Source organism: Etheostoma cragini, chromosome 1 (assembly GCF_013103735.1).
Source record: "Etheostoma cragini isolate CJK2018 chromosome 1, CSU_Ecrag_1.0, whole genome shotgun sequence".
Classification (NCBI taxonomy): Eukaryota; Metazoa; Chordata; class Actinopteri; order Perciformes; family Percidae; genus Etheostoma; species Etheostoma cragini.
Genome location: NC_048407.1, coordinates 24435716 through 24460021, shown reverse-complemented (window position 1 = coordinate 24460021; position 24306 = coordinate 24435716). Strand labels below are relative to the sequence as shown.

The 24306-nt window shown below is 38.9% G+C and overlaps 1 protein-coding gene across 5 annotated transcripts; it reads right to left on the bottom strand.

Annotated features, from left to right (window-relative positions):
* Positions 1 to 113: 113 nt before the first annotated feature.
* On the bottom strand, positions 114 to 24296 carry lpin1 (lipin 1). 5 transcript variants are annotated; one of them, XM_034880167.1, is made up of 23 exons: positions 24072 to 24296; positions 16410 to 16610; positions 15744 to 15839; positions 12258 to 12354; positions 11953 to 12172; positions 10352 to 10426; positions 10124 to 10216; positions 9864 to 9981; positions 9446 to 9674; positions 9057 to 9209; positions 8857 to 8950; positions 7995 to 8191; positions 7671 to 7764; positions 7116 to 7185; positions 5038 to 5130; positions 4782 to 4843; positions 4542 to 4680; positions 2764 to 2912; positions 2470 to 2556; positions 2176 to 2328; positions 1700 to 1814; positions 1376 to 1479; positions 114 to 1277 (listed from the first exon to the last, which is right to left on the bottom strand). In XM_034880167.1, exons 1-23 carry the CDS (start codon positions 24141 to 24143, stop codon positions 1103 to 1105), a joined length of 2886 nt encoding a protein of 961 aa, XP_034736058.1. In that variant the 5' UTR covers positions 24144 to 24296; the 3' UTR covers positions 114 to 1102. The 5 variants fall into 5 exon arrangements, with proteins under 5 accessions (XP_034736058.1, XP_034736077.1, XP_034736068.1 ...); XM_034880186.1 differs by having other exon boundaries at positions 9455 to 9674; XM_034880177.1 differs by having other exon boundaries at positions 9864 to 9978.
* Between the last annotated feature and the right edge of the window lie 10 nt (positions 24297 to 24306).

Here is a 24306-nt window from a genome sequence, read left to right as displayed (position 1 = left end):
AGATGACTACAGCCACATACTGTATATACATTTCCACCAAGAGTCTCCTCTATTTGGTGAATAATTTGCAATGCGATGGGTAAAGTATTCTTTGCTAAACTAGTATTTAAAAAAAATGACCAAAAGGCTGATTTGAGATTTGAAAAGTTAAATTATATGTGTAATTTATATATATATTTTTTTTATCAATTGTGAAAGCCAGTCTTGTAGGCGATGTTGACGGGCTGATTGTGTACATATTCTGAATGGTGCAGCAAAATAATTTCCTAGCTAATGTACACGTTGAGTGGACTACACCCAATTTTTAAGTCAACTTGGGACAGTTTATAATTTTAAAATGAGCATTTTTTGCATAGAATTCTGAGAAATAATGGTTATCAGGTGGATGACCAAATGTATTTACACCAAAGCAATATTGGTGCAAAGAAATGTTATAACACATTTGAAGTGATTGCAAACAGTATGTGTCTTGTGTGGCAGCGTTTCTATCTACCAGTGTGGATAAAGAGTGGTGTGTCAAAATGATCTCTTAGGGAGCTGAAAAACAGTTAGGTATAATGTACTTACGTTCTGCAATGTGTTGCGTTGTCTATGGAATTTCTTTACAAGTTTGTGTCTGAGTCAGTGCACTTGCTCATGTGCCATTTGTGACTCTGTGTTGAGCACTCCGCAGGCAGAAGCATCACCTGCAGCTGTTGAAATTCATCAGGGATTTTTTGTTCTCTCTTCTCTAAACAATTAAAAAAATATTTTTTTTCTGGCACAGGTGTCTTATTTGTAATGAACCCTTAGGACTGCTTTTGTTCTCAGGATTGAATGATAGTAAGGTTGGTGTATGTGGGATATTGAAAACACATTAATTTACTTTAAATCAGTAGTCACAGTTACTTGTCTAATATAAAAAAAACTGTATTTGATCCTTAAATGAGCCACAGAGCTTCATTCAACAGTTACAGTTCTAAAATAATCAACACCTTCCCTCTGAATTGGGGCTGATCTTTGTGATGAATTGCGGAACCACTGACCACAGTGACGTGCCTGACTGCGATACGGAGATAAGCTGGATCGCAGTGTCCTCACAGCTGATTTTCATTGGGTTTCCTCAGCTTGTCTCAAGTTGCTGTGGGTCTTCTTCTTCTTCCTGCTTGCTGCCATCAGAAAGTTGTTTGCTCCAGTAGGTGCACTGATCTAAGGTGTCAGAGCAGGTGAAGTCTGCTTCCTCATCTCGAGCTAGGAATGGGAAGTCATGGTCGACCATCTCACACAGACGCTCGAAGCTGAAAGAGAGACGCACAGAGTCAAACATCTGTATACACACGTTTCCAGAGTCAGATCACAGGGAGGAAAATCAAGTGAAGCAGAGAATATAGCTTACGAGGAGATATTGGTTTTGGCATTCTCCTGTATCAGCTCCCCTTTGGGATTGACAGTGAAAATCCTGTTCAGAGGAACACCCACCTCCTTATAGGAATACACATCCTGAAATTACACATACACAGTCAGCATCACTACCAAAAGCATCAAAGGTGCCAACGCAGAAATATAAAGTGATTTCACCTAATGGAGTCAAACAATTACTATCATCACAGAAATTACAACATTTTCCTTATGAAGAAAAAGGAACAAAAAGATCTACAACGTAAACCTCTTGGTACAGAGAAAGTGCATGCTTGTTTCTATTCATGTGCATTAGTCTCACCGTGGCTCTGTTGCCAAAAGCAGCGTAGAATGGTTCAGTGTTGGGGTAGAACAGGTGCTTTATGTCTGTGAGACACTCAATCTTAAACTTCTCAGGTTTCTTCTCAATCACTTCCCTACACATCATTGAATGACATTAAACGTTTTACACCTCCACTGGGAAAGATGTCAAAGTTTCCCATGCAGTTGGGGTTTTGAAATAAATTCATTAGCAAACAGATGAAAAGACTGAGAAATAAAAGCATGTACAATATCTGCATATGACCAGTCATCATTACATATACTGTGTAAAATATACAGTACATATACACATATACACAGAAATATATAGATATAGATATAGATATACAGTAGATTAGACAAAAAAACGCCTATTGCTATAACACTACATATTTGGGATTACCTTGTTGAATGGTGATAAAATTACTTTGTAAATAACAAAACAATGCATATTTGTAAATGTAGTGTGTGTCTGACCTGTGCAAGGCAGAGAAAAGACTGCTGGGGCTGAGCAGCACCGGGCCCATTGGCAGCATGGTTCCCCTCTCATTGACCCAGTGCAGGTAGCCTCGTGTCATATCAGCCATGCCAATTGCCCTTGCCGAGCAGTACATGAATTTATATCCATTTCTGTGACAGAGAGACACGCACTCAGTTCTGTACTAAGCAGTGCACATATAACTAAAATCATTAGAATGCCATTACATATATTTCAGCTAAATTAAAAAAACAATGACCTACACCATGTGCAGATGGTAAGGCTGTACTCACTGGCTGACTTTGTGGTAGAGCCGTGCGATACCCTGGTGGGTCCAGTCTTTACCCAGGTTGGGGAGGATGTGACCCAGGGTGTCTGACCTACAGCGCAACACAAGCCAGTCAATGTCACACAATTAATACAGAAACACTTAATGCAAATGGAGACACCAAATCTGTGAAAAACCTGACATCTACTGGTAAAGGTTGGAACTGAACTGTCTTTTGGAATAGGCTGGTTTGTGAATTTCCCATTAGCTAATAATAGTGACAGCAAGACTGCCATGCAACTGCCTAGCTTTTCTTTACCTGGTGATGGTTCCATCTATATCGGAGATGACTATCTTGTCATCCCAGCTCCAAAGATAGATTGTTCCATTGCAACGGCAGGTGCCCTGATACTGAGTGGTTACACTGAACATCACATCATTTGGACCCTCCTTCAACTGCAGACTGGCCTGTAAACCATACATGCACACACACAAAAACACAAAGGTTTTCTAACAGGCATCTATATTCCAGATAAATTGCATGCAATAACAGATCTCTTTATGGGTTATTCCTCACAAAATGTGAGAATAAAACCCTTCATTTAAAGATACACTAAATTTCACCCACTATCTATCTTCAGACACTGGTCAAGGGGAAACAATGTATCCATGTTTGTTATCAAATTAATGTATATGCTTTGTCTACCTTCTTGCTTTATCATAGTCTGCAGTATATATTGAGTCACTGTAGAGCTTCAAAGCTGCCATAAACTAACTTGTGTGCGCCTTTCTTTCCCCAATAAGATCAATAAAGCTAACTTTAATAACACATATTATAGACCTATTGCATTAGCTAGTGTATTATCAAAAGTCCTGGAAAGAATTTTATTAAATAGGTTGTGTGATTATTTGTATAGTTCAGATAACCAGTTTGGTTGGAAGGCCAGAAATGGTACTGATCTATGTATCTTAAGGAAATGGTAGAAACCTACAGAAGACAAAATCCTGTTTTTATTGGTTTTATTGATTCCTCCAAGGCCAAAGAGGAGTACCAAATGGTATAATCCAAATCCTGACTTTTTGGTATTCCAATCAGAGCCTACAGATCAAATGGGGGGATGTATTCTCTACTTCATTTGGTGTTGACAATGGCGTCCGTCAGGGGGGATACTATCACCGGCCCTCTTGAATATTTACATGGATGACCTGTCTGACCAGCTAAGACAGTGTGAGACAGGATGTATGATTTGTAATATGCTAGTGAACCATCTCATGTATTCAGATGACTTGGCTGTTGTCTCTCCTAGCAGTGCAGGGTTTCAGGAGCTGTTGAATATATGTTCCAATTATGGTGTTGAATATGATGTGAAATATAATGCCAAAAAGAGTTTGGTTATAATCTGTAGAGTGAAAGAGACTAAGGACCTTATTTTACCATCTTTCCATCTTGCAGGTCAAGTGCTGACTGTTGGTTGCAAAATTAAGTATTTGGGTCAGTTCTTAACAGATAAAATGTCAGATGATGAGGACATGTAAAGGCAGCGTCACATGTTATATACACAGGCTAACATGCTTGCCAGGAAGTTCTCTTGGTGTTCTGATACTGTCAAGATAAACCTCTTTAAAGCATACTGTACTGCTTTTTACACTGCCCCCTTGTGGGTCAAGTTCAAAAAGGCAACCTTCAATGAGCTGCGGGTCGCTTATAATGATTGTTTGCGCATTCTACTGAGGAAACCTAGATGGTGTAGTGCATGTGAATTGTTCTGTCAAGCATGAGTTATTACATTCTCTGCTTTACTGAGGAATTTGATGACTAATTTTATCGGTTGCTTGAATTCTTTGTTTAACTCTGTCGTTTTACATCTGATTGACCCGAGGTTCAGTGCTTTGGGATACCAGCCACCCTTATGTGATTACTGGCATAGTTGTCTTATTTAATTGGTGTCTGTCTTGTGTATCTGTATCTTTTTGTTGTTGTTGTTGTTGGTGTTTTTATAGACTTTGAGTCTAATAATAAAGGCAATCTATCTATCTATCTATCTATCTATCTATCTATCTATCTATCTATCTATCTATCTATCTATACATACGTACCAGTTGCTCTGACGTGAGCCGAAGAGTCTTCTTATAACAGATGCTGCCAGAAATCATAGGGGGCTCTGACTGGCAGGATCTTGATGCCTGATTGGACAATCTGTTGTCCTCATCACTAGAGGATGACTCATCCTTCATCCTGAAAAATCAAAGACAACAAATTTGGTGAAACTATGACAACAGATTCAAATGGGAGTGTCAAGAGAGAAATGTGGTGATTTAAGGAATAAAAGAAAACACCTGTTCACTGAGGGCATGGTGAGTGAGTTCTCCCCACAGTTTCCTGCATCTGTCACAGAATCCTGAAGTGCACAAAGGTCAAAGGTCACAGCTGGCTTAATCAACTTAGGAAGTGTTGCATGTGTGGATGTGGGAAAAAAATATGGCTTCCAGCCTTTGCCTTCTATCATTTGCCCCCTCTAACATAATTTACTGTGTAGATACTGAAGGCTATGGACTATATTTAAAAAAAAAAAGTGTGGATCTCTGGACTTACTGATTTGGAGTCACTGTTCCGGCTCCTCCATGAGAACCACCATCGTCCTCCTTTCTTGGGCATCTTCTCCTTCATAATGTTCTCCACTGAGGCCTAGGGACAACCATGCACATACAACTCAAAAATGACTGAAAAAGTAACTCAAAACTGACTGGAGTAACTCAAAACAAAGTAAAGCACAAAATACAGACAAACCAATGACCAGAAAGAACCTAAAATACAAAAGTAAAAATAACATACAGCACATTTCCAACCTAAATCACCAAAATAAAGGCAGTCACAGGTGGAAATTCAATGGCACACAAACAAAGAGCAAAGGATGCAAGGTAAAACATAAAAGGACCTGCTATTTAAAGATTGTGACTGGAAGGCAGTGGAGGGAAATGCACAAATAGGGTTAGGGTTAGGGTTAGGGTTAGGGGTTAGGGTTAGGGTTAGGGGTTAGGGTTAGGGTTAGGGTTAGCAAAGACAAAGACAAGGAGACAAGGAGAGAGACATGGTTGACAGTGGTAGGAAATGATGGCAAAACAAACATACATACAGAAAGACAGACAGACAAAGACATGCCCTGACAAATACCCAAGCAAAGCAAGAAAACACCATACAGGTTGGGAAGAGCTTGAGCCAAACAGACCAGGGAGGCAGTATGAGAAGAGGCCGATAGCCGAAAACACGTAACTCAGACACCAGCACTTAGTACACACAAACATTGGATGGATGGTGATTGAAAGAAAATGTGTAAATAAAATGGAAAAAGGACATTACATTATTAAAGTGTTAGGAAAACAGTTAGATTTAAAGCCATATTTTACTGAAATAAAATTGGCAGCTTTGATGCTAACTTCCCCATTACTGGCATATCAGACAATCGACAACAATACTGTCACCTTTGTCTAAATAGCTTATGTTCTGTACAATAGTAACTGAAATGATTAAATATTGATTATTATGTGAACAGTAGCATTTAGTCAACTTTTTCATAAAATATTGAGAAGACGCTGGCATATGACAACACTGTAGTGACACATAAGTTTAGGGAGAATTATTAATAATTGCAAAATGCTGGGAGTGCACAGGAGAATGTGATCCCCCAACAAATATAATGATAAAATCAAATAAAAACTATTTAAAATTATGAAATAATTATTTAAAAGAATTATTCTATGCTGTAGAACTAACCCTGAAAGACATGCATGTTGTAGCAAGTTATTCATTTTAATCCCACATTAGAAAAGAGTAGATCAAAGAATGTAAAAAAAAAAAAAAGACCAAAACAGCATAAAAAAAAAACGTTCTTCATTTACTTTAATGAAAAGAGCTCCAATGCACATGTTTGAGCGTTACTGACAAATAGCCATGGCACAGCAATGACAACTAATGTAATTTGGGGGATGGAGCTTTACAAGGTGTGCAACATACCACAGTTTTTCTACTGGTGCAGCATTAATAGTTTAATTAATAGTTAATAGTGGTCATATAGGTGTATAACAACAGTACAGATAGCCAATAGTTGAATGTCACTGAAGATTTACTCAAGTACTGCTTACTGTAAGTAAAATTTAAGGCCTTTGTACTTTACTTCAGTAGGTACAGAGTATTTATATTTCATACTATACTAAACTGATAGCTGTAGTAACGGCCTACTTTGCAGATTCCAATTTTACATAAAAAAAAGGTAAAAAATTAGATGCCATCTGGGAGTAATAAAGTGTGTCTTCTTCTTTCTTCTTTATTTTACTACCCAGCAGTATGCAACTACAACATAAAAGTTTCTGTTACATCAGAATTAATAGTACAGTGAGAAAATATATAATGATTTGCAACTGAATTATAACCACAATTGACTGTCCATTCTGTTGCATAATGAGTACTTTTACTTTTGATACTTTAGTTACACCTTGATGATAATACTGGCTACTAGTTACAAGGACACGGCAAATGTATGTTTTTCATGATTTATCACCTTTTAAATAAATCTGAATATGTCTTCCACCACTGATGCCATAAACTCATAACATAAAAAATACAGTCAACTGGAAACAGATTAGAGACTATATGTGTCACTGTGGTGGGTTTACCTGCGGCAGTGGTTTCTGATAGACCTGCATGGCCAACATGACAGGAGCTGCTGTGTTCCAGTTGTAGTACCTAAAACAGACAACAGAGAGAGCTCTAAGCACTACTTTACACCTCAGACTTCTAGCTGACCAAGACTGCTGCTATATTGGATTTTAAATGAGAAGATCAACATCACTCTTACGTATGCTTTTTAAATATGAAGCACAGTAACTTCCAGGAAGTTGATGCGACCAGCCAAGAAATAGTCTGGCACATAATTTTTTACACTTTTCTAAACAGATCTAAACAAATGAGAGGAGTTAAGCAGACAATTTAAGATAGAGGGAAGCTCAATGTTTCCTCCTGTTTCCAGTCTTTTTGCTAAACCATGCTATCCAGTTGTTGACACTAACTTCATATTTGCTGTACATTAGAGATGTATTGATCCTCTCATCTAACTTACGGCAAGAAGGCAAAAAATGGTATTTTCCAAAATGTTAAACTATTTCTAAGTTCCTTTTCTTGTCTAAATGTGTATTACACTATGGTATTGGACACAGTTTAGGAGCACATACTTGTTTCCTATCTTGACAACCAGGTTAGGGTCATCTATAATCGAAGGGTTTTCAGAAAACTGCTGATAGGAAATTGCCCTCTCCTTGAACTGCTCTGTGGAATGAAAAAAGCACACACACACATGCATGCACGCAAGCACACACACACACACACACACACACACACACACACACACACACACACACACACAGTAAGAACTGAAACTGATTGAAAGACATGCTTTATTATAAAACAAAGAGGAGGTAAGAAGTTAAAATCGAACAGCATTGTAACCTTATGTTTCATCCTTTTGTCATTGCCTCCTTGCACATTCCTTATCCTACCTCTTGTGATCTCCGTGTTGTCAGTGAGTCCTCCGCACAAAGAGATGGCAACATGAGGCAGGTCCCCTACTTGGTCGGACAAACTGTCTACGCCGCTGTCCACCCCACTGCTGCCCACTGGGGACTGATCAGCGCTCCGCACTCCCATCATCATCAGCATCTCAGAGTCCCCTCTCATTGAGCTACTGCCTCCGTCACTGAGAAGTGAGAGAAACAAACACGCTCTAACACACACTATCACTAAAAAATATTGTTTTGATGGTGTAGGTCAAATAAACACTAGCCTAAAGTGCCTTTAAGTACCTAAAAAGTTTTGAAAAGCAGCATGTTCATGCACCACACTTACTGAACCTAAGTGTATCAATTAATTACTGCATTTGCAATAAGTTGCAGCTTGAAAACTCATCTGTTCATACTGCATCATGGCCCATAACAAAAACTCTCTCTGTCGCCTATTGCCTCTAAATGCACTTAACATATGTGATGTATTTGCATGATTCTCGCACTTATCGGGGTTGTAACCACATAGTTGAATGCACTCATTGTGAGTCGCTTTGGCTAAAAGCATCAGCTAAGTAAATGTAAATGGTAAGCTATAGCCAAATGATAAGCTGTAGCCAAAATAACACAAATAATAGTCCAAAAATAATTGATTTACTTCAAAAAACCAGGACACAAATAAGTCTTCATTATTCTTTTAAATTCTGCTGACTACCTCCATGGTGGCCACCAGAGGGGGACTTAAACCACAAGAAAGCCTTTTATACAGTAGGTGTGTGTATTTGGGGTAGAGAGTATGTTTTGCACTCGTATGAAGGCATGCAGCAACATGTTTGGTACATGTATATTTTTGTTACTGAACCTTTTAGGAAAGTAGAGAGCAGCTACTTCAGGCTCCAGGTCTGTAATGTCATCCAGGTATATGCCATCAGCACCAAGGTGTTGACTTCTCTTTTCTGATTAGAGACGATATCACACATCATCAGTAACAGTAGAGTGATAATAAAGCATATAGACTATTTGAATCACAAAAATTCCTTGTTTGGGATAGAGCAATGATACCTTTCCTCTTGGATGGTGAATCAGTTCTTTTAATGGGACTTCCCACATTCCCGCCATCGTCAAAATGATCAAGAAGAATCCTGCGCGACACTGGGCAGGCTGTTAAACCCTCCATCTCTGCACACAACGGGCCAACACTTTCCAACTCTCTCCCTATGGAATGACAACAGTAAAGAATCAACTAATGCATACAAACAAGCTCATGAAACAACACAATGTGTTGATACTTTTTTTCCACAAGGATTTGCATATCTACATGTCACTTATTTGACCACCTAAATTACGCTGTTGTGTTGGTTTATGATTAATCCTGATTTAAAGAAAAACATGGTAGGCCACAATGTCATTCTAGGCACTTGCAGTTAGATATATGTCCTCCATATACCTACCATGCTCATCTCCAGCCCTGTCTCCAGTCTTAGTGATTAGTCCGACACTGACTCCATTTTTGCTTTCTTTAGTGTCCTTGTCCCCATATTGAGCAGAAGTCTCCCCAGCATATAGAGTGAGTGAGGGGGGTCCAGTGTCACTAATGGCTCTGAAGTGAGTGCTGGCAGACACCGGGATGGAGACTGCTGTGGCAGGGTCCTGCTTTTGCTGGGAAGTCAGGAAGGATGGCTATGAAAGAGAGAGAAAGATCAAACTTGTTACACACTTATTCTTTTTTTCTGCCCTTACATTCCTTATCTCCATTGTTGTTCTATTTTTGGAAATACACTTAGTCAAACTATTCCTAATTCTGAACATGTAAGAAGGTGTGTGTGTGCGTGTGTGTGTGTGTGTGTGTGTGTGTGTGTCTGTAGATACCTGGGCAGCCTGTGGCAGCTCCCCCCAGGTCCACAACATCTCAGGGTTGTCTTTGTTCGGATGATTGGTTAGCTCTGAGTCACTCTTCGGTGTTGATGACCTAGAATTGTCAGGGCTGCTGAGGAAGTGAAAGACACTTGTATTTTTAAAAAGAAAGTACATTTAACATACATTATAAACTTAAAAAAACTACAATAAAATAAAGCAACATTTCTAATGTAATGTTTTGTTCATTGTGAGAGTGAAATTGAAGGTGATACCTAACAGGGCAGGAGAAGTGAGAAGCCTGCTGAGGACAAGAGATAGACAGAGCACAGTGTGGAGGGATGGAGAGAGTCTCCTTAACCCCTTGACTACAGGAAAATAAAAAGACACAGGAAGACAGACAAAAACAGAAGAAGAAAATGAGGAGTGGGAAAGAGAGTGAGAGACATGAATAAGTTAATAATAAAGTGTGTATCTGTGTGTGATCTGTTTCAATGTATTACCTCTGTGAATGGATCCAATTAGTGCTGGGGTGTGTGTGCGTGTTGGATGTAGACCCCTGCTCACCGTACACAGGCCTGAACACAAACACACACATGGTGGGAGATGTTAGTCATATAAACATGCATATTATTTTACAACCTGTGCATACTTTATATATACAGTGTCTCTGCAAGTCCAAATAAAGTTAAATAAGAGATTTGATTAACCTCATACAAATAGCCTGAGATGCTTAACCCAAGTATTAGTTGGATTATCTCATCATTACTTTGGAAAACTTGGTTTGCAGCCTGTTAGACAAAACCACGCGTAGTACGGTATAAAGCATGACATGAGGCAGACGCACATTCTTTCTTGTCTTTAAGGGTTTAGAAAATTTTCCGGCCATGACATGTGGTTAACTTCCTTAAAAAAAGAGCAATTATTTCAAAGCAACAGAGAAACCGTGGGAACGGCAAATCCCTGGAGCACGTCCCACAAACAGAGCTGGTTTTCAAAGAACACACACATACGTAAACACCAACATGCACACACATGCAGGCTCGCCCATTAATACTTATTCTTTTAACGTGTTCCTAAGAATTTAATCTAAACCACTGAAATGATTTTACTGAATTGAAACAGAAGCGGCATTAAATTGGTTTAAAGGCCCTGAAGACATATTTCCTCAATCAGGTTATTTCTACGACAATTCACTGGTTTGACTTGGGCGGCTCAGTAGAGAAAAGTATTATTACATCATTAGGATTTAGCAACAATTTGAATCAGATGACAGTTGATAGATTGTTTTGTCACTGTCAATCAAATCTGATGAAGCAGGTTGGTTGGGTTTTTGTGTGTTATACACTTAATAAATATAACCTAAAGAATTTTTTCAACTTTGATAGTTGCTTTTTTGTCATGAATGTGTAATGTTACTGGGAAAAGCTTTTGTGATACAATTCTTAGTTATAATTAAAGCATACATTCAACAAAACTAATCGTCTACAGCAATGCTACCAGCTTTGTGAGGCTGTACTTAAGGTTAAAAGCTAATGTGAACATGCTTACATGCTCACAATGATGATGTTCATCAGTTATAACATTATAACAATGTTCACAATTTAGTCACAAAAAAGTTAGTTACCTTTCATAATTAGCACTGAAGACAAAGTACAGCTGAGGCTATAATGTAGATGACGAATCAGGAGTTTGTTTTTTTACTTATATTTTGTTATAAACCTGATGACGGCGCTAGAAAATTAGTGAGGGCATTACCAAAGCCATTACAACACAACCCAAGGGGGACTTTATTTCACAAAATGGGATGAAATCCATCTAAAAAACTGAAGATATTTCAGTCTGGAGTGGTCGACATTAATAGCCACAAAGCCACATCGCTATAAATAGACAAATTACAATTTGAGCGTTAACAGAATGTCCTTAGTTTATATGTGATTTTTTCATTGTATTTCTGTTCATCGGATCCTTGTGGTGCAAATGCACATGACCTTTTTTAGATAGCTGCTACACACTTGCACACTCACTCACTCATGAATGAAAAACAAACACACATACACTCTCACAAAATCAAATAATCTATTGTGCACACAGACATACACACCTGCTTTCACCCTCTCTCTCTTCCTCCGAGCTCAAGTCAATAGTAAACATGTCCTGGTCCTCCGAGAACTCTTCCCCACTCTCCTCTCTCCTCCCTCCTCCTCCACTGCCTGTCTCTGGCCTTGCCTTCCTCCTTCTCTTCCTCCTCTTCTTGATCATTACGCCATCACTTTGATGCTGTCCCAGGTTTTGGACAGGAAGTGAGCTGCAGAGGATGGTGTCTATGTGATGTGATAAAAATTGTCAAAAAAGTAAACACACACATTTTCACAAATTTAAAAATATTCTTTGCTTAACAGGGCCTACCATGGTGACGAGAACTGCCCCTGCCTAGCTGGGACTCCATTAACTCTGCCCCCGTTGACATGATGGGTGAGGTTGCTAGGTAGGATGGAACTATTTCCTGTCAACACAGAAACATAACATGATTATTCAAGGTAATCAATATGATACAAAAAAATCATGATTAACTTTCTACTTGAACTGCAATGTAGAGTATTAGATGTAAAATTATTGAAATTTGGAATGGAATCATGTGGGAAAGTGGGTGCAAAGATATGAAATGGGGTAGAAGCTAAAGACTCAACAGCCATGCTCTGTGAGGCAGTAGTTGGGTGCAGCGGTGCTTTAAACTAAATGCTAACCCTAGTATGGCAACCTTGCTCACAATGACTGTTGAGTGCTAACATATGTTTAGCAGGCATAATGTTTACCATCTTAGGTGTGTTAGCATTTGCTTATTAGCACACAACACAAAGTACACATTCAAGTAAAATTTTAGTTGTTGAGAAACAGGCTAATCAAGGCTAAATGAGAATGCTAGTGGCTAGTGCTAATTTTAGACACAGCAGTAGGTTGCTTTGAGCTTACCGCTAGTGTAAACATACTAACGTCAATGCTGATTCTAAGTTAATACCACGTCCTCCATCTTGGTTAAGTGTGTTAGCATGATAATATTTGCTAATGAGCCCTAAACACAAAGTAGCCTACAGCTGAGACCAATGGGAGTGCCATTATTGTTGCCGCTACCAATATTTTGAAATATTTGTCACCAAACTAATTACACTTTATCCTGAGGGAGACATTGCATTTCATGGCAATCTATTGAATAGTTGCTGAGACATTTTACTTTTCAACCACAAATATCAAAGTGCTGTTGCCACTGGGGTAAAATTGTAAGAACAATTCATGTCTACACAATTTCAATGTAAACCAGGTAATAGTTGTTGAGCTTTTTCAGTTCGGAACAAAGTGGTTTGCAAACCGACAGATATTCTTGGAGCCAGGCAGCTAGCTTTGCTAAAATTCATTGTTTTATAACACAAACACACATTATTGGGGAGTCAAAACTGAGTGTTGCTGATTAATGAGAAAGATTCTTTTTACATAATCTGGCGGGAATTTGGGTTTGACATCACACAGATTTGTTCATCACAGTCACACCACAATGGCTATGCCAGAAAGAGAAAGAGACACAAAGAGACAGTGAGGGACAGATAAAGAGATGATGCAAAGAGTGCAGACTGACACATGCCTTGCCACGTGTCATGACACAGTCCAACACAGCCCAATTCCTTTTGATTAGAGAGAAAACAGAACAGTGTTTCAGGATGTGCGCTATACCAGGTCACAGCTCATATGCTCAGAGCTCTAAACAAGCTGGAAACATCCACCCATTGAGCACTTTTAATTCGTTTAAATGTTTTTGGATGCTTCATTCTCAATATATTAGCAAATATATTACATAACTTTCTTTCAAAGCTAGATGTAATATTTCTGTGAGTATTATTTCTGAATCTGCCTGCATCAAGGTAATATGTTACATGAATGCATAGTTTTTTCAGATATTCTATCTTTGGAGGCAAACTCCCTTCACCCATGATGCAGACCAACAATAAAGATTAGATAAACGTGAAAACAATTACACTTCACTTTTAGTTTTCTCTTGCAAGACATTTTAAGGTAACCACATCAAGATAAAGATGAATTATATCATGTGTGTATCCTAACCACAGCTATTTAAAGATTCCTGATTGTCTAGCCTGAAGATTAATTTCTGCTGGAACATCCTGTGCGGGATCTATTTGCCAATACTCAAGCCCCAACAAATCCTCATATTTCACTTTACCTCCTGAGAAACCGAGAGGGAGCGAGTAGAGGGGGATTAAGGGGCACAGAAGATTTGTCTTGATGCCAAATAGTTCCTCAAAAATTTTGTTGATCTTTTGCCATTTAAAGTAGCTAAAGATGATAACATAGACCGTTACTGAAAGGGGGAACAAAAACACTGATGGAAGATAAATCATTCCAAACTGGAACAAACCCTGCTATGGCAATCCTCAAGCTGCCGTATCCAATAGTGGTTCCTCTTGTGTATTTTTAGCTGTGCTTTAGTACTGTACAGTATGTGTTGTATGTGCTGTCTAAATATCTGGCCTCTGTGTGTCTTGTTTGTCCTGCTCCTATTTCACTATGTGTATGCCTGTCTAACTGTCTCGCCTGTCTTCTCGTCTGTCTGGACAGCAAACAAATCAGTTACAGCCGGTTCCTGGGTGCAGTCTGTCTGCAGCCGACTGCAGGGAAGGTGAATTTGGCAAAACTATAAATTGCCATCTGGTGGTTTTCCATTCTGTGGAGGAAAAGTTATGTCAAGGACTGACTGTTAAAGAAAGGCTCCCATACCTTTGACAGAGACAGTAAGTAATAAAATGTAATTGCTCATAAGTAATAGGATTTTCTCAGACTACAACATATTCCTCTTAATTCCTACATAGCCAGAAACATAGCCAGTTCTCATCATGCTCACCACTCATCGTTGTTTCCTTCAAACGAGTGCTCCCCCTCATGCCTATGACCCTCCAACAACGCATTAATCCTCGCTTATCACTTTACAGAATCAGTCAAAGCAAAAGGAAATGTTCCTAAGTAAGGTTGTTTTCTGCTCTATTTGCATTTGTGCTCCATACACGTCCATGTAACATGATCTATTATGGACGCATGGAAAGGTTTTTAGCCAAAACTTCTGTACTGTTTCTGTATGACACTTTTATTTCTACTTCAGAAGATTGGAGCAAAACAGTGGCAGGGGCAATTCCAGGGTTTGGTAAGTGCACAGGAGGAACCAAGTTGGGGGGGATGGAGAATGGGGCCCCCCCTCTTTAAACACCCCTGAAATTTGACTATAAAACATTTTTAGCGGCTTAAGTCCATGCCATGGATTTGATGTTGAAAAGGAATTAAATGCATAGGAAAGCAGCATTCAGGTTCATTTGTCCACAATCATGTATGAAAATTACACCAACCGTCCATTGCTTGGTTTCTGCCTTCTGTCTGTCCTGATTGTTTATTTCCAGGACACTAAATTCATGCTGGCCAACAGGATGACACGAGGGGCCAGAAGTTCTTGTTCCTTCTTATTGTTTATGTTTCAGCTGACATGCTTAAGTCTGTATCTGCTTACAAACAAACTCTCAGATCAGCATATTGCTGTGTCACACCAAATGCCAATGTGTTGTACAGCCAGGCTGCTGTTGAAAATGCCTAAAATGATCATTTCTAATTTCCAGTCCCATGTATGTACACTATATACTTTCCATATAAACTATAAATCATTTTTAAATGTAAAAACTATATTCATTGGGTGACACACACTTTATTCAACAAAAAGTATGAACAGCTATGCTCTTCATTCCTAGTTCCCAGACTCCCTGAAGATGTTATGCATGCTCCATCCCTCTGCCTTTGTATGTGTTTACTGACTCAGAGTCATGACTCTTATCAATCATTACTCACCATTCTGTTCTCAGTCTCTTTGACAAAGAAGGCCTCTCCATTCTCTCCCAGCTTCATGTGCAAACTCACCGGCTCGCCATTAATTTCTATGTCCACCTGCAAGACAAAATATTAGTCCTTTAACATGTTTTAAACCTAAACAACCGTACATTTGGGATTTTGTGTTGACATATTTAGTAACTGTTAGTTTTGTAAATAATTGTTCATCTCGTCCAACAGATGGCCATTACTATATTTTTACGTGTGATCTGTCACTTTTAACTTAACCCACAACGCTGTAGAAATGCACATATACACATTGTTGGGGGAGATGTATTTGTCAGTATTTTTTTATGTGCTGTATTGCAGTGTTGTAATGCACTACTGTTTGATTTTGAGTTATTACAATATGGTTTCTGGCCTGCTGAAATCTGTTACTGAGTTGCACATTAAATGTCAACTGAATTGTGCTGTAACATGTGAATTTGTCATAAATAGCTATGCTGTTGAATGTTGGGCTTTTAAATTTAAAGGCCAGAATGCTTCTTCCAAAACTGTACAAAACTTGTTATCACCTCTTATTACTTATCCACTTTTATGCTGTTGTCAGAAGTCTCTGAGTACAACTAAACTGTACATGCAAAAGAAAGAAAGTAAGATAGTGAAAGCATGAGTGAGGGATCTCACCACTTTCTCACGGGACCGCAGCACACCCATCTTGCCGAAGCGGACATGGAAGGGGGAGCACTGCAGTGAGCCATCAGGCTGCCGGACCACGATGACATCTATACATCCAGACAGTGTTGCTGGGTTGAGTCCCCTGTACAGCTCCTTGACTTGCACAAACACCTGGCCCGCCAACTGACCCACATAGTTCATTGTCTGTAACTGGAGACAGACAGAGAAGGAAAGTAGGAGGAAGAGAGTTTTTGTTGATTACTTTCTCATAGACGTCTCTACTTTTTTCTCTTTTTTCCCTTAAATTAGGTTTTATTAATCTTTCAGGCGTTTACCATATGCATCCCACACTGTCAGGACACATAACATTTAATGAACCTATTGGCTGTTGGGGAACTATTGACAGATAAGATGGTCTGTGTAACCACAAGGACTGCCTGATACATTAAAATACATTATCAATCCCCTGAGTTCATTTATTGCCCACACACGCCAGCCAACCTTGCAATCTCTGCTTAAAAACCTACACATTGACAGTATTCTTCTGGCGGGCTGTGGGGTTGTGATTGGTGTTGGTAAGTGGGTGCATGGTTGTGAAAACATTCTGCATTTCTTACAAGGCTTTGGTGTCTTTTTTAGGCAGATTCTAAACAAAAATGATAATAGAAGCTACAAAAAATAATGTCTCGTCTTTGTACACTCCATCTGGGATGAGAGTAATCATGTGGTGCTGTGCCAGTCTCTCTGATCCAACCTCTAATGCTCTCTGTCTAAAATGCCAAACATGGCCCTGGAGAGAGACACAGACAGGGTAATGCCTTCACTGGGCAGCGAAATAGGTTGTTGTTGTTGTTGATTCAGGGGCAGAGAGAGACTAGTAAGAAAATACATTCAGCATCCAGGAGAAATCAACCATTTTATGTGTACTAGATTAATAGATATCTCATGCTTTTATACAAAAATGTAAATATAGAAAGAAAGACTATTTACAATGAACATGTTGACCTACATTATACACAAGCTAATGGTCCTATGGGAGCATCTGCACGTATGACATCAGTGAAGTACACATTTTTGATACTTACATACCATTCAGTGGCCTACTTTGAAAATTGTCTAAATCGTCAATTTATATCTGTTGTGCAATGCAAAAGAATCAATTATGTGAAAATATTCATCATTATTTTTTTTAGGAAAAATGTGCCATTAGTGTTTCTTTAGCGTCAAACAAGGGTGAAAGCACTGCTTATGTGACACATCGGAATTTGCTAAAGGACTTGGACAAAACCCATTCAAAGGATGGGGAAACTATATTTTTAGTTATTTATGAGTTCTCACTAAAATAATATGATAATAATTTGTTTTATTTAGAACAAAGGAACATCAAAATATAATAAAGTTTTAATAAATAAAATGTATAAAATCAGTGTCAGTCAATGTTAAGACAAAAACATGTGGCATCACTATCGTGTCTGGACAAACTGTCCCTTAAAATCTCCACCTGCGACCTGCTTTTGCTGACTCACATCCTCCATCGCTCTGTCGTGCCTAGGGGAACAGATGGCTCAATATTTTGGCAGATCATGTGACAACATTCTAATGACGAGGATGCTTTGTTAACACCCATCACTTACTGGGAATATGAGAATGGGGCTCTCTGCTAGAATCACCCTCCATAGATATACACTACACACTAAATGTATACAGTCATATGTACTTAAAAAGAAACCTATGACTTCCAAAACCATTAAACTTAAAAATAACAGTGATATCTTTTGGATATGTTCAACTTATCTGTCTTTTTGTCAGGTCAGTCAATTCTAACTTAAGTGACATCTAGTCTTTCATGCTCATATTTTATACTACAATCAACTTTTTCCAATTAAAGTGTTCACAATGAGAACTGTGTATGATTAACAAAGACACTGTTTCTGGAAAATAAAATGTTTTTTAATGTTATGAATGCAAAAGCTAAACTACCTGCATACCTTTGTACCACAGGTGTGAAATGTGTTTGTTGTTTTGTCATTTGGGTAAATTGACACTATAATCTCTTATTATTGTTCAAGAGCTGGCAGTGGTGGGACTGTTTGATAAAGATTACACAATTATTTGACCCCCTTGGTTTTTTTATTCTTTATCTCACAAACACGGATATACATTTACTCAGTCATGGACATGCCACAGACCGGACATCACTGTCTACATAGACCACGTGCAAACAGATGGGAACATTCACACACACACACACACAAACACACACACGACCCAAGCCTTGTCCACTCTTCTAGGAAATATGTGTTTACCAGCCAATCACAATGCTTCTCCGTTATGTAATAGCCAATCTAAAGACCACTCATAGGTCAATACATGTATTGAGATAGCTACTAGAGAAACAGAACAGCGTGAGCCTAACCCTAACTGCTGTTATTTCTGAGGCGAGGGTGCGATAATACCCAACACCACAAAGGCTTCTTTATCCAATGTTTGACTAATAGTCCATAGAAAACTCCGGTGTCACTACAGCACAGACAGTAAGACCAGACTCCCACATAAACAGAGACAGACAGAGTTCACAGAAAGGCTGAGGGATTTACAGGCAAATGATGTGAAAAAGTATCCAATAAAAATTGCATGAAGGAATGAGGAGCAGCCTGACACATTTCATAAAGGCTATTTCTAATTTAGTCTGACCTTATTTTCTCTAAATAAGCTAACATAAAGGAGCAAATGTCGTTTTTGATTTGTATGGAAACGCCTATGTTGAAGCTAAGCTTGTAACTGTAGTCTAATGTGTGGTCTCACTGGTGTGTAAAGCGACATGTAAACATCTGCACACGGGTGAGGCTCTGCAGTCTGCACCGGAGCTTCATTCAGACCGCCGCACAGCTCTACGCACAAGCGACGTTCAAGTCTCTACTCAACACATGCTGAATAAATGGGCTATTATGATGTTTAATATTTCCGTGGCGGCAGATTATTGTACAGTCCAGCAATCCTACTTACTTTAGGCTATTTACTGATGTCGCTTTTCGCTCCGGAATCCTTCCGAAATGCAAATTTTCCACCAAACGTCCCCTGCAGCGTGGTCCCTTACGTGTCCTCTGTCTTCAGGTATAACATTGTCGGTAACGCTCTCCCGACAGCTGATCCTCACTTCTCTGCCCGAGGCTGCTTCGCTATGATGTTTAACCGCGGTTAAACTATCCCCCCCCCCCCCTACCGCCACCGAATTGCAAATACGGAGCGATCCGGTTGGCTGAGCCGGCGCTGACGTCACATAATGTTGACTGAAAATGTCACTCTTAAAATCAAGTACTTTGTTGTTTGATTATCATGTTAAGATCTATTATGACTAATGGGAAATTTACTCATTCTGTATTGACTATTATTATTTGGTTTCTATTATTTTATCGATACTATGCATGCCCAAGGTTTATAAAGGATTTATAGGATACAATTTGGCTTTATTGATGGATAATACTTTGCTGAATTTTTTAAACCACCTATAACCCCTTTAAAATAACTACTGTTGGGTTCCAAAGTTGAAGCTGTGTTTATTCTGAACCAACATGGCACTTGATCACAGACTGTATAACAGCACTTGATCTGTTGTTTACTTTAGAACGTAAGGAAGACCACTCTAACTGTTTGACCCCCGACCTTCTGGACAAGAGCTGCCGGCATTTGGACTATCACATTTTTCTTTGATTGCTTAAGCACTGTTTTGAAAGCAGGGACTATTTTTCCCAACACTACACACAACCACACACCCAATTAGCAGAACACCTCAGACTCGTTGCAAAATGAAATACTCTAGCAAAAACTATACACTTATTTATAAAAAAACATATTGGTAAAAAAAAACATATTGATAACTGACAGTGTCAGTTATCAAACAGTGCCATTTTAAATCTGCACAGTAATGTCCATAATATGTATACAAATAAAATAAAGTAAGTTGAATGTAAGTTGAAGCCATAGGTTAAATGAGATCAGTAAAAATGTCCATAGGGATGACATGTTTACTGCTGCGTTGGAGCAGAGGAGACAAGAATAGCAGTGACATTGAGAAGACTTGAAGGTATCTGTAGTTATGCACTGTGTCCCAGTTTTAAAAATGTTTTCCAAATCAATTGTCGGTATGGCACACTTCCCTTTAGCAGACTTCACTTTAGCCAATTAAGAATGTAAAGCTCACACAGTTTTTATCTAAAAGTATTTGCACGTTAGACTCATAACACTGTTTAGGTGTAGAAACCGCATCAACCACAACTCTGAAACTGTAACATTGTACACAATCTTTGTGTAATAATATTGTCTTTCAGGAAGTTCCAGTTCGGCCACAATTGAAAGGAACTGTTCTACATCTTGGGGAAAAACACTTACCAATGCCACACTGATATGAGAGTGGTATCGATCTTTTCATTTAACCCTCAGCAAGAATGCTCAAACTGACGCGCCACTATTAACTGAGGAAAAGACTGAAATATGCTTAGTGTCACACCATGGTCTGTGCAGAAAGGCAGGTCAAAATACTGTGATTTATAGGTTTAATGCATGTCTCACACCAAATAATTCACAATAATAACAAAGTTACTATGAAGTTGGGAAACTTGCTGCTGTAAAAACAAATCAAACCAGTTCAGTCCCACTATTAGTAATCAACTTATAGAAAGATTATATAAGGTGCTCATTCCTGACCTTCGAGTCGAGTCGAGTTTGGACACAGAGTTCTCACTTTGGAGTCCCTCCGTTTTTTAGTTGTTGCTTATTGATTCTGAGAACCAGCCCAGCCACTGCCAACAAACATCTGACTTCACATCTAACTTCTACCGCTTCTCTTTGTTATTCTAGCACTTTTTAAACTTCTTACAAGGAATGTCAGAGAATGGGTTTTGTGTGAGTGTACACACACGCATGCATGCACGCACGCACACACACACACACACACACACACACACACACACACACACACACACATATGTACACAATAAGCACCAGGCAGCCGGAGAGGGAACAAGAAAACACGTGTTGAGTTTTCTAAGAACTGAGCCATTCATCAGGGAGCAACAAGTAGCCAACTAGAGGCGGAGAGGGAGGGGAGAGACAGACAGAGAGAACATGGAGATAGAAGAGTAGGCAAAAGAGAGAATTTGCAGAATGTTGATGTTTGTGTGCGATTTAGAGAGAACAAGTTAGAGGTGTGACAAAAGAGAAAAATTGGTTTATTCACGCCATTGTTTAGGTGGGTTTACTGAAGCTTTGGTGCACAAATGGATTTTTAGCCAAAGTAAACAGTAATTTATATTTACATTCAAAATCCTAAATCTATAGTGGATTACGCAACCATTGGATTTATGATTTATCACATTTTTTTATTTTAATTATTTTCTCTTTATTTAGTGTCTTGCTTCACAATTTTTTTTATTTCTATACTTCCTAAAAGTTCATTTTAAATAATAGTAACAGACATTTTTTTAAATATGGTAGTGACAGTAAATGAGGAAATACAGTATATATTACTGCATTGTTGAAGAGAAGCAAATTCAAAGGGATTGATACTGTAATATGTGCTCTTCAGGAATTTGCAGCTCATGTGTGGAAAGAGAGGAGGGAGGAAGGTGTTTTCCTGGGACATGGGTAGCCTGCATTTTCTTCCAGGAACTTTCTTTGAGGTCAAGAACACATTCTTTTCATCACCATGGAGATGGGGATGTTTTCTAGGGGGTAGGACTGCATGAGCCAATCAGAAAGGCTGCCTGAGCCATACATTACAACTGAACTATTGAACCCGCCCCCAATGTGGATTCCTAACCACAGTCCTAACAGGCATGCTACAGGGTTTGAATTGTGTTGGCAGGGCCATCCATGGCTGATTAAAGCTTTCTCGTGAATCCCACAAATGGTGTTGTGATCTAAATAAATAATGCTGGAACAAACATCTTCCTTTGGTGTATTAGTCAAAGGGCTGTCTATCATTCAGTGCTATAAATTGACTCTCAACAGGACATTCCTTCCCAACTCTTCACCTACAAAGAGAAAAGCACATGCTGTTCATGTGGCTCACTAACTGGAAACAGAAATTATTGTATATAATGTGGAGTGGTTGCTAGATTCCAAAGGTTACATCATTTTGTCTAAACAGTGCATTTAGACATTGTTTTGTCTTTAGCAATATATACGGTGGTAAAGTTTCTTGGAAGCTGGCCTAGCATTCAAGGCTGTGCACAATGAAGGTTTCCAAATTGTATATATACTGGATATCATTCAAATTACAGCATGACGCGCAGTCTGTGAAGCACTACCTGACACAAGAAAAGGGATAAAAAACTGGTCTGACATGTAGTTTTAGGTTTGCAGCCAAATGGAAATGGGGGAATCTAAAGAAAACGTGACATACAATACAGTCTTTCCCCCCCCCAAAAAAACGTTGAGGCTACAAATGACCATATATTTTATATAAATAAACATAAATACTATAATGTCTCAGCAGATGCCAACGATAATCTAAAAGACAACCAGATATGTATAGGAAGGAGAGGAGGAGGAGGAAATGTGGAGGTGTTGCCTGAGCCCACAGAGCCACTTACAGGCCTCTGCATGGTGGGACTGTTATGAAAACGTTTGGCTAGCTGTGGTGTAATATGCCTTTATAAGTACTCATGTGGGTTTGAGGTCATGCAGGGAGACATGAGCTGATGACCTAGCACACAAACAAAAGCTCATATTTTTTAATTTAATGAACCTGCATACACACTGAGAACAGGCTGTAAAGTACAGCAGATGGACACAAACAAAGAAACACACTTTCTCTCACAAATACAGACACAAACACAATCACACACGCACACACAGAATGAGCATGCTATTTCATCACAGTGTTTTTAAGGACACAGCCTAGTTTTCTAGGAAAGCAACTGAAGACCCTCTGACCAGTTGGTCCCTCCTCATATCAATCTCTCCCTAATGCTTTTCTCCAACTTCACACTGACCTCCATGGCAAAGTCTGTTACAAATAATTCTCAATAAGAAATTCTTGTTAAATGCACTTCTTGGAACAATTTCCCCTCCATATAAAAGCCATTACCATAATTTCCTAATTAATGCTACCACTTTATAGAGTTAGTTCAGTTCAGCTCAGTATTTTTGTCTTACATGGGCAATCCAAGCCTTCTGCCCTGCTGCTGGTTGTTTTCAGCCTAGGTATTTTAGTCGTTGTTACAGTACCGGCCCTTTTACGAGTATAGTAACAGGATAGTAACGCCTTTAGCAAAATATAAAATAGTCGGATCAATGAAAATGAAAAAGTACCACTTAACTGCTTAGAAATTACCTTTGATGCAGTCTTTCTACCAATGTATTCCAAAATGAACACATTTTAGAGGGTCTGTAATCAATATTCAGAGCGTTAATAATGTGAACAACAATTTGCTATTTAAAGATATAGTGGAATAATGGTGTCCTGAGCAGAGAATGAAATCACACTCCCTCACTGTTATACAACTGTATGTTGTAATCTGAGCTTTTTTAGTTGACCAGCTAGCAGCTTTGTATTGCTAGCTGGTCAACATTTTTATTTAGGATTTGGATTTAAACAATTAGCCCATACAGATTTAAATGCACAACTTTTATACACAGCCTGCGGTACATGTTGTTTGGTTTTGTTACCCAGGACCAGTTGTCGTTAAAGCTGTCATCCTCACTGTGGCTGCTGGAGTCTTGCTCTTCCACGTGGGTCATTGCGCCATGTCTTGACAGATGCAGGTGCGGTTTAAAAAATATGACCCTACTAATTCTGATTAAATCTCTTCAGGATGGTGCAAAAGTTCCTCTCTGTTGTTCTGGAAGAGTCCTTTGACTCCTATATCTGAGAAGTGGATGCTTGTGTGACTTGCATTGAGTG

Excerpts from the sequence above, each read along its gene's own strand:
- lpin1 (XM_034880167.1), bottom strand. The coding sequence starts at position 24,143 with ATGACCCACGTGGAAGAGCAAGACTCCAGCAGCCACAGTGAGGATGAC. Across the intron at positions 9,675-9,863 it reads AGCTGCCACAGGCTGCCCAG|CCATCCTTCCTGACTTCCCA; the intron begins GTATCTACAGAC and ends TCTCTTTCATAG. Across the intron at positions 9,210-9,445 it reads CAGGGCTGGAGATGAGCATG|GGAGAGAGTTGGAAAGTGTT; the intron begins GTAGGTATATGG and ends GTCATTCCATAG.